The sequence below is a fragment of the Petaurus breviceps genome, unplaced genomic scaffold (genome assembly GCF_028583685.1).
Source record: "Petaurus breviceps papuanus isolate PSGF00001 unplaced genomic scaffold, PetGlider_PUasm1.0 180, whole genome shotgun sequence".
NCBI lineage: Eukaryota > Metazoa > Chordata > Mammalia > Diprotodontia > Petauridae > Petaurus > Petaurus breviceps.
In genome coordinates this window covers 5,574,906-5,585,792 of record NW_027185782.1, presented here as the reverse complement: position 1 = coordinate 5,585,792, position 10,887 = coordinate 5,574,906, and the positions used below count along the sequence as shown (strand labels likewise).

General features: G+C 46.9%; 1 protein-coding gene across 2 annotated transcripts; it reads left to right on the top strand.

Annotated features, from left to right (window-relative positions):
- Positions 1–1,937: 1,937 nt before the first annotated feature.
- On the top strand, positions 1,938–9,456 carry BST2 (bone marrow stromal cell antigen 2). Of its 2 annotated transcripts, XM_069086924.1 has the most exons (6): positions 1,938–2,074; positions 2,289–2,567; positions 3,334–3,409; positions 4,467–4,527; positions 6,876–6,989; positions 7,996–9,456. In XM_069086924.1, exons 2-5 carry the CDS (start codon positions 2,340–2,342, stop codon positions 6,973–6,975), a joined length of 465 nt encoding a protein of 154 aa, XP_068943025.1. In that variant the 5' UTR covers positions 1,938–2,074; positions 2,289–2,339; the 3' UTR covers positions 6,976–6,989; positions 7,996–9,456. The 2 variants fall into 2 exon arrangements, with proteins under 2 accessions (XP_068943025.1, XP_068943026.1); XM_069086925.1 differs by lacking the exon at positions 1,938–2,074 and having other exon boundaries at positions 2,099–2,567.
- The last annotated feature ends 1,431 nt before the right edge of the window (positions 9,457–10,887 follow it).

Sequence of the window (10,887 nt, the reverse complement as noted above, 5' to 3'; positions counted from 1 at the left end):
CACTGGGCAGTGTAGGATGGACAGTGTCGCAGAGTCGGGCTAGGCAAGCATGATAAGATCAATGCCAGTTTATTGATATTTCTCTTGAGTATATATAGAGTACTTGCTTACAGGTTTAAAGAATATCTTGTTGGGGCGGCTAGGTGGTACAGTGAATAGAGCACCAGTTCTGGAGTCAGGAGGACCTGTGTTCAAATACAGCCTCAGACACTTAACACAAAAACTAGTTGTGTGACTTTGGGCAAGTCACTTAACCTCAATTGCCCTCCCCCCCCAAAAAAAAAAAAGAATATCTTGTTTTCTGCTCAGTACTCTTATGCTCCAATGTGCTTTCCCAGGAACAACTTTTTCAGAACAACCTGACTTGTAATCGCTTCCTTTCTGCCTCTGGTTTATCTCTGAGGACAAGATAACTTTTTGCTGTTGTCACTTTCATATAATTATCTGAAGGAGACGTTTCAGGCTGTTTATCAGAGGGGCCTTTGCTCCCTCCTACATCTGAACTAGGTCTCTGAGTTTCCTCAGACCTTAATGCTCCAAGATATTTCAAACATGGCCTTCCACAATCTACCTCCCACAGTTGTTATAAGGATAAAATTCCTACAAAACATTTCGTAAACCTTAAGGCACTATATAAATGCTAGCTATTAATATCTCATATGTATCATAGATGGCAAAACCACAATTCCTGAATGGCTGAGAGACCTCTGACCCCATGCCACTGTATACATGTGGAGAGAGGCCTAAGAGAAGAGAGATAAGAGAACTCAAGAAATAGAAGGCAAAAAATGCAATCCCTGAACTTGGAGCTTCTAAGAGAAGTCCTCAGAACCACAGGTATGAAGAGGAAGCTGCCCCCAGCATGTACCTGTCGTACCTGTGCCTGTACCAGCTTCTATGCCCCCAGAAACTGGTAAAAGCAGACTTCTCTGGTGAGATCATTCTTTCCTTGATTGAGCTGAGATTTTATCTCATTTCAGGTCCAAAGAGCCCATATTGTTGTTGTTCAGTTGTGTCTGACTCTTTGTGACTGCATTTGGAGTTTTCTTGGCAGAGATTCTACAGTGGTTTTCCACTTCCTTCTCCAGCTCATCTGACAGATAAGGAAACTGAGGCAAACAGGGTTAAGTGATTTGCCCAGGGTCACACAGCTAGGAAGTATCTGAGGCCAGATTTGAACTCAAGAAGATGAGGCCCAGCCCTCTATTCACTGAGGTCCCTAGCTGTCCCAACCCTAATCTGTACACTTTCCCCAATTTCTATTGTTGGATAAATATATTTGTTTGCTATCCATGATTGTCTTTTGTGTAACAAGTATTTGGTGAGAGGGAGCTAGGCTGGACCAGAGTGAGCTAATTGTTATCCTCTCCCTTGTAAAGAAACCGGGGCAGAGGAGTCAAATTTATTCTGAACCCCTAAAAGAACATCATAAACATAGACAACAAATAACTTATGTATAATAGATATAATTCTAGCCCATTGGGATAGGAGAATGGGAGAGCAAAAGGCTAGCCACAGGACTCTTCCTTGCTTTACTGAGAGGTGAAAATCACAGTCTCTCTTGAACACATAGAATGGAACATTCCTTTTCATGTATCTCTGAACAAATACCTGCCCAGGTCCCTGTGGTCCTAGTTGAACTCATTACATAGAAAGACACCTAATACACACTGTCTGATTGACTTACTTTGATTCTAACCATTGACAAATCTTGGCTCTCAGCTCCAGCACCTGATTCTAGGAAAACAAGCCCCATGGGTGGGCAATTCTGGAAGGCTTCCGGGACCTGGCGGATTGAAGGCCTTGGACCTTCCCCTAGGGGCCCCAGGCGGAGGCTGCATGCAAGTTAGCAGTGTACTGCTCTCAAGCAGCCCCTTCTTCCGGTGGCTTCTGGCTCCAGACCAGGTTTAGGCTCTGCCCCCACACTGGGAGAGCAAAGGAGGAAATGAAACTAAGCCTGTTTTCAAGAAACTGAAACAGATAGGTGGCCAAGTTTCTTTTTAGATCCTTCTTTCCATTCCTGCTTCATTTGAATACTCCTGCTGGTCCAAATCTCAGCCCCAAACCTTCCCAGGTAAGGACTCGGCACTCCCAATTCCCTCCACATAGAGTAACTGCTTATTGGGGAAGCCTCCAACTGCCAATGGAGGGAACGGGGACTAAATGCTTTGATTCTACTGCCTCGTCTGTGACCCCAGACAATAGCCTTGTCCAATAAGCAGACCAGCAAATCTCCAAAATAACTTGGGCGGAGCTCAGGCCAAGGGGATTTTTCTTCCGCCTTTCAGGGAAAGGGACTTTGATTCAGAGGATCCAGAGTGAATCTGAGAGGTCAGCACATGTATCTCTCCATGAAGACAGAGTGGATCAAGTTCCTAGCCATCACAGCTATTCTGGTCATCCTGGTGACCCTCCTGGGGGTTTACGCATACAGGGCTAACTCAGAAACCTGTCAGCAAGGTTATCTGCTCCGGAATGAAAGCCAGCTACTGCGGGAGAAGTTGAGGGACAGCCAGGAAAGCTTCCTGCAGATGGAGGCCCAGTGGCACAGCTGCGGCAATGTCTCGGTACTGGGGGTGGAACGGGCTCAGGGGTCCTAGGATAGAGGGGGGCTGAGGAGTAGAGGGCCCAGAGGGAGAAGAAATCAGGAGCCTGGGAGGGGCCTGGGATCAATGATAGGGGGATCGAGTCTCAGTTACAGGCTTGTCTGCATAAAGTCTCTGCTTGTCCCCCAAATTCTTGCCCCTCTCTCTGCCCCAGTTCTCCATGTCTTCCTGGCTCCGTTTCCCTTTATCCTATGCCTCCCCTCCCTGAATCTCTTCATCTTTTCCCCCATCTCTCCGTCATTCTCCCTTCTCGGCCTCCTAGCTTATCTTCCACCTTTCCTTTCTTATCTCTGTTCCATTTCTCTGTTTTCCTCCCTCCCTATCTCCCTCATCCTTGAATCTTTCTCCTCCCCATCTGTCTGTTATCCAAAAACTTTTGCCTTCCTGTTTTCATCAGTCCCCCATTTCCCTTATCTCACCATTTCCCCTCCACTTGCCTTTGTCTGGGTCCCTGGCTGTTTTGCCTTCCTATAACCCCACCTCTGCCTCAGTTCCCCTTCTCACTCTTCCTTTCTCCCTGGGCTCCCCTCTACTTTTCTAGAACATTCCAGGTTATGAACCTAGAAAACATCCTTCCTGGCTCCTTTACCCACCTACCTCCCTCCCAATTGACCTTGGGAGCTGTTTTGAAATGGGAAGCCAGCCCCAGAAAGGATTGGAAGATATAAGGGCAAGAGCGGATATCTCCTAGGCCCAGGCCAATCACATACCTTTTTCTTCCCCTTAGAGAGACCTAAAAGAGAACCTGGAGAAGATGACATCCCACAGAGACTCACTGCTCAGTGAGCTGCAGAAGCTGAAGGGTAAGAGGCCTGTGTATGTGGAGAGGGGCTGGAGAGGCGCCCCTTGCCCCCACCACTCTGCCATTTTGAAAAGAGAGTTTCAGGAACTGGCTCTGAGAGGTGGAGAGGGAGGGAAGCAGGAACTGATTGCCCCCAATCTCAAGGATGCCCAGGAAAGTTGGTACTACCTCCCCCAGAGCCCTAACACCCATTCAGAAAACTGGGCTGAGAGCAGAGAGATAACAGGGCTTAGAGCTGGAAAGGGACCTTAGAAACCACCTCCTCCAGAGGTCCTGAATGAACACAGGGTCCATGAGTTTGTTTACTTTTAATATTTGGATAACTGTATTTGGTTTCCTTTGAAATCCTACATGTTGTATTTTATGCATTTAAACACCCCGTTCTGAGAAGGGCCTCCCCCCGGCCTTCAGCAGACCCATGCCCAAAGTAGGGGCATGGCACAAACAAGGCTAAGAACCCTGGTCTGCTCCCATCTCCTCACTTTACCCACAAGGAAGCAGAGGCCAGAAGGGTTAAGGACCTTGCCCAAAGTGGCCCAGGCACTGTGATGGGGGAGGCCCCCAGCTCAGGCTCTCTGCCCCCAAGCCTGCCCCTTTTTCACTAGGACATGTGGCTTCCCAGGAGGCCCAGGTGTCTGTGTGAGCTCTGCCATTATGAGCTGCAGCATGCCTCTGGACCAGTCACTTGACCTCTGAGCCTCAGTTTTCTGAGGTTTTTCTGTCTTGTGAGAGAATTGCACCTCATGAGCTGCAAGGTCCTCTGCAGGTCTTAAGTAAGAGTATATGTTTCCTTCTCTTCTCTGGGCATCATGGGTAGCCATAAGGGGGTCTTAATGCCTTTCCCTAGGACTCCCTATCCCAGGGATCATTTCCTAAGCAGGAGCCTTGTGGAGGGTGGAGTCTCAAATGGAGGGAATTCAGGCTCTGGGGAAGAGAGTTGGAAGGCCCAAGAGGCTTTGGAGTCCTTTCCCATGGCACCAAGTTGGTGGGTATGAGGGTGGGAATGAAGCAATTTCTCCTTCTTATTAACTTCCCCTCCCCCTTCTTTCCTGGGCCAGGAGAGAACCAGAATTTGGCTGAGAAACTTAGGAATGTTGAAGCAGACCTGCAGATGGAGAGGTCAGTACCAGGCTCCCTGTGGAGGGACTGGGCTCTGCTGTCCCCAATAACTTCCCTCAGCTGGGACTTCAGTGGATCAAGTGACCCAGAACTCTTGAATTCTTCTTGGGTTGGGTCACTTCTAGGGACAGGCTCATCCTATCTTCTAGGGACACATTGATTTCTAGATGGAGATGCCAAGAACCCTCTACCCCTAGTATAGAATAGAGATGTGGGAGGAGTGAGGGTTGATTTCCTACTATGTGGATGAACCAGGACAAAGGTATAAGCCTAGGACAGCCTCTCTCCCCCTCCTGTTCCCCCAAAGCAGAGTTCTACCTGTGCGATCTATGGAACAGAGACCCTCTGGGTTAGGAAGGGCAACCCAGGCCTGAAGGTTATCAATACAGACCTGAACTCAGGCGCCAGGGACTCTGGGGGCTTTGCATGGAATAGACCCTGGTTCTGTTACTGACTGGTCCCAAGGCCTCAGGCAATACACTCCTGTTCCTTCTGACTCAGTTCCCTCTATAACATGAACCCATTAGACGAGATGGCCTCCAAGCTTCCTTCCAGCTCCGCCATTGTAGGTTTTGTCTTTTTTCTCTTCCACTTCTCCCACTTCACCTTCAGCATTCTGCAGTCCTTTCCTCCTCAAACCTTCTGTGACCTCTCTCATAGGGTCTCTTCCAACTCTGACATTGTCTACTTTTTATTTTGAGAGATATTTGAAGGAGGGATGTTTTCTCTAATAGGTTAATCCTATTAGTCATGGCATCCACTGACATCTTATGGCTTAAATCATAGATTTAAAGCTGTAAGGGTTAGAAGGACCTTTGAGGTCCTTCTAACCCCATTTTACAGATGAAAAAACTGAGGCTCAGGAGCAGCCAGGTAGCACAGCGAGTAAGAGCACCAGCCCCAGTGTCGGGATGACCTGGGATTGAATCCAGGCTCAGATACTCAGCCCCACACCCAGAAATAACTGGCTGTGTAACCTTGAGCAAGTTACTTAACCCCAATTATTTAAAAAAAAAAAAGAAAGAAAGAAACTGAGGCTCAGAGAGCATCTGGCACATGGTAAGTGTTTAATAAATGTTTGTTTCCTTCCAAAGAAGTTAAATGACCCGGTCATCACGTAAGCAGTACATGGCAAAGCCAAGATTGGTATTCATTCCTGAGTGCAAAATTTAGTGTTCTTTCCGATACACGATGCTTTACTCTGGTAGGTTCTTCCTCGCATTCAGTGCTTTGTATTCTGTGCCCTTGCAATTCTAACATTCTATGTTTAGTGTTGGAAGTCCTCCTAACACTGGCATTCAATGCTGTCATTCTAAGAGTCTTCCCAGCTCTGACACTCGGTATCCTAAGGGCCTTCCAATGTCTGATATGCTATATTCTAATATCTTCACTTCAGTATTCTGTGTTATAAAGGCTCACCACTACCACTCAATGCTCATTTCTGCCATCTTCTGTGCTAACACCCGTCTTAGTTCCAATAATCTATACTCCAAAGTTCCTCCATGCCCCTACCCCAGTCCCCATTTAATGCCCAGCTCCAAACTCCTCTGCTCTGATGTCCTTCTCAGCTCCCCTACCCCACAACCCCAGCCCCACCTCATTGCCCAGGTCTGACATTCTCTATCTGTCCTACTGCCCTTTTCAGGTCAAACAATCTGTATTCTAAGGCTCCCACCTTACCCCCCATTCTGGTCCCCACTCAATGCCCAACCCCATGTGACACCCTCTGCTCTTTGTATCACAACACACTTTCCAAAATCAACATTCTTTCCTTCAGGAAATGTCTGAGTGCCACTTGCTTTCAGAGCTTTGTACAAAGTGCTGGGAGAGTTTCTGGAATTAAAGACAATCTCTGTTTTGCTGAAACTCATAGTATGATAATATACAGGTTACACTAACAATAAGAAGAATTTAGGGACTTTTGATTTGGGGAGAAAGGAGATTTTTCTACTTTTGGGGAGGTTATCTACACCATGGCTCTTCTCCATTGGCACAAACTTTGGAAAAGATGCCATGCCATGCAAAGGACTATTAACTAGTATAGCATTCATTGACAACATACTCATTACCATAGTACTAGTAGGGAGAGAGAGTTGCATTGGCCATCTCTTCCCCACCAAGAACTCGAGATGGGGGGCCTGGGAATGGTGTGCTAGAGATCCCTCTTAGGGACCCCAGGGCCTTATGCTCAGGGTGGTGGGCATTCAGAAGATCTTTCCCAGTCTTGTGGGAAAAGCACAGCAGTGGCTAGGCCCCTAGACCCTAGATATTAGGGAAATAACCCATTGTTCTCTAATTTGGACTATCCCCTTCCTGCCCATCCCTCTAATCCCACCTGTATCTTCCAGAGAAAAAAGGAACCAAGAAGAGACAAGTTCAGCACCCCCTGGCCCTTGGACCTACTCTTTACTTATGGGTCTAGGTCTGGCCATTACCTTGCTTCTCTGAGAATCCTGAGCAAGGTAGGTGATATTGATCAGGGACGGAAGGGGGCTCAGGGTGATAGTGACTCATCGAGGGGACAAGGACTTGGTGAAATAGCTAGGGGCTCAGTAAGGGAGATGGGCAGTAATGTGGATGACTGAAGCTTATTGAAACAATGGTGCTCAGAAGGGGGATGGGAGCTCAAAGAGAGGTGTTAGGGGTCAATGAGGGAATGAAGGCCCAGTGGTGGGATTAAAGATGCAGGGAAGCAGGATAGGGTCTTAGAGAGAGGGGCTGGAGGACCCATGATGCAATAAAAGCCCAGAAAGGAGGTGAAGTTTAAGCTTGAAGGATTGGGACTCAGTGAAAGGTTAGAAGCTCCTTAAGGGAGGGGAAGTAGATCTGAGAGCAACAAAGAGAGGTGGGAGAGATACAGGGAATGGCCTGTGGGAATCCTAGCCCTGGCAACGGTGAGAATCCCTGTGGAGCACAGTTTGGCATGTAACCCTACCCCAAGGACAAAACCCAAAGAGGGTGGTGAATCAATATGGGAAAACAGGTAATCATGAAGGAGATAGGAGCCTGAGACAAAGGAGCTCAATGAAGGCATGGGGCTCTCAGTGAGAGAGGCTGAAGGATCCTTGAGGGTTTGGGAGTACAGTGAGTGGTAAGTGAGGGAGTGGGGGAGGGTGAAGAACAGCAAGGAAGCTGAAGACTCTTTAAGGGGATTTCAGCAAAAGGAATGGGTTTGGGCCAACAAAGGGAAGTGAAGAAAAGAGAGGGATTCCCAAGTGTGTGGAAAGACTAGTGCTGGAAATGGTGAGATGTCCTGGAGGGGACAGTTTGGTATCTAATCATCTCAAGATTGGGAGAAAATCCAGACACACAAACAATCCTGAGCATAACAAAATATGTATTCTTGTAGGGGGTGGGGATGTGGAACAGACTTTGGGACCTCTGCCCTAGAAAGTGAACAGAAGTGGCCTGGAATGGGGCTGGGGAGGAGGATACTCTGCCCTGACTTCCTTCTGTTTTCTGTCCTAGACACTTCCTACCCCTTGGGAGACTTCTAACCTCTGGTTCCTGGTGTTATTTCCTGGAGCTCAAGGACAAGCAGTCCGGATTGGGGCAGGAATTCTGAGCTGCCTTGTAATGCCCAAGGCTGGACTCACCACCTGATTCTAAAGTCCCAGGGTGTGGAGCCTAGGATGGGGAGATGAGCAGGAGGGAGGAAGCTGTCTGGAGGAGGGGAAGAAGAGGAGGGAATGGGTTCTGAGGGAGGATGGGGGAAAGGGATCTGAAACAGAGCAGGTACTGGCGACAGGCTGCTGTGATCTTGGTAGAAGTAGGTAAGGGGATGGGCTAGGGGTTGGAATCTTTAAAATAAAAGATAACTATAGGTTACATTTTCTGATCCTTTTTGGGAGATGGGGAAGGAAAGAGCTAAGAGTAGGAGATAGGAGAGAGGGAAAGTAAGAGTTTAGCTTTCCTCAGCCCTTATCCTTCCCCATCAAAGTGCAGTCTCCTCTTGGGAGCTTTGTGATATAATAGAAAGAGTAGTGAATTTATACTTGAGTTCAAATCCTCTCTCTGACACTTACAAATATGCATAGATTTGGACAAGTCAATTAACATCTCTGGGGCTCAGTTTCCTTGTCTGTAAGAGGGGGTTAGACTAGATGACTCTTAAGGTCTTCTCCAGTGTAGATATATGAAGCTATCATCTTGTGACAGAGGTCAGAGAGAAAAAGAGAGAGAGAAGGAGAGGGAGACAGAGAGAAGGAGAGGGAGAGAGAGAGAGAGAGAGAGAGAGAGAGAGAAGGAGAGGGAGAGAGAGGAGAAGAAGAAGAAAGAAAGAGGGAGAGAGAGGAGGAGAGGGAGAGAGAGAAGAAGAGGGAGAGAGAGAGAGAGAAGGAGAGAGAGACAGACAAGGAAGGGGGAGAGAGAAAGAGGGGAGGGAGAGAGAGAAGGAGGGGGAGAGAAAAGGAGAGGGAGAGAGAGGAGAGGGGGAGAGAGAGAAAGAGAGGGGGAGAGAGAAAAGGAAAGGGAAAGAGAAAAAGAGGGAGGGAATGAGAGAGAAGGAGAAGGAGAGAGGGAGGTGGAGTCAAGATGGCACCGTGAGAGGAAGCATTTTTGCCTACCACACCCAGTACACCTTTTCCACACCAACCTAGAAAATATACCAGATCAAATTCCAATTGTAGTTTGGTATTAGAAGGCTACTTGTCCACATGTCCCATCTCTCACCCATTTGATCCCAGTGATTCCTATGGGCTTGGTCACCCTCCTGCCACCACCTAAGACCTTTGGTAAGAGGTAACATACCCTAGCACTGGGACGGAGTTAAAGATGGGCAATCAGGGGTGCAGTGGATGGAGTGAGACACCCTTGGCATTTAAAACAACCATGAAGCAATGTGACTGATTGGACTGTGTGGCTCCTACTCAGGTTTTGGAAGCTGTAGGTCAAGGAGCAGTTAGTCAATAAACTTTATTAAGTACCTACTATGGGCCAGGCACTGTGCTAAGTACAGAAGATGCAACAAAAAAAAAAAAAGGTAAAAGGGGTTGGGGTTAATAGGGGTTGGGGAAGGCTTCCAAGAGCTTAGATTTAAACTAAGAGCTGAGGGAAGCCTGGGAAGCAGAAAGTGATGTGTGGGATATGGAGACCCAAATTGACTACTCAGAGACTTCTCAAAGTGAAGGTAGAAAGGTTTAATAGAATCTGGCGAGAAGCGGGCAGTCCAGTCTCTGGGACAGCACTGAGAGAGAGGATGCCGCCTTACAGAAGCTAAAGCTGGGTTAAATAAGAAAAGGTTATGAACATTAACATAATTATTACTAATGAGGCTCTAATCTTGTTACATAATACATTAGGTCCATTACATCAGTGTATTACAACCTCAGAATACTGGACCCCTCCTTTCAGTCTACCCTTGATACATTCTTATCTGGACTTGAGGGTCCCAAGGCTACTGTCTGTCCCTTGATTGGTCAAATCCACCTGCTGCTGCCAGCTCTTTCCATTCTTCATTATTTTTAGTATTATCTAGGAGTTTTTCTGGGAACCAGGGACTGAGCTTCTTTTCCAAGGTTACTGCCTGTTCTCCCTTATCAGTAGTCTTGTTCAGCAATTCTTGCAGTTTTATAGAAATTTAACTCTTTCATGGTAAGCTGGGTGAGAAGGACTCACTAGAATAGAGCAACTATACACAAAGATTTCTAAAGTTTCAAAGTCACATAATTTCTAGAAAAATGGAAACTTAGACCTAAGGCCTAAGGACTTACTTACTTTACAGATAGTCTCTGAGAAACCACATTTTTACCTGTCCCATACAGTGAGAACAAAGAGGGAAAGCATTCCCCATGTTGGGGATGGTCAGGGCAAAGTGGCTCCTTTTCTCACATTCAGAGCAGGCTGTTTGGGGAAAACAAGTTTGCTCATGAGAGCCCAACACCCTCTCCTGCCTCCTGACCTCAGTGCAATATTCTCTGTTTTCAGACCATCTAAACCAAAATCCAACATCCAAAACAAGTCATTGAAACACAACAGGAAACTAACAAAAGAGAAGCAAGTCATGACATTGTCAACCTGACCGGAACTGGTCTCTAACCTGTGGGTGGCCAGAGCCAAACAAAGCAGGCCACAGACAGAAGAGTCAGGAATCAAACAAATTTAATTTATTTCAAAGTGAGGGAAATGACTTTCAAGAAAGGGCATGTGTGCCAGAGTCCCACCCCTGGTGAGGGGCCCCTGAGGCAGTGTGGGGAGATCTCAATACTTATACCCAGAGGTTCCCAAACTTATTTGACCTACCATCCCCTTTTCAAAAAAAATTACACAGTATGCCCCCCCCAGAAACCTACTTTCTTTAATAGTTTTTTTTTTTAATTTGCATCATTTCAAAAATATATAAAATATTTTTAAATAATGCAT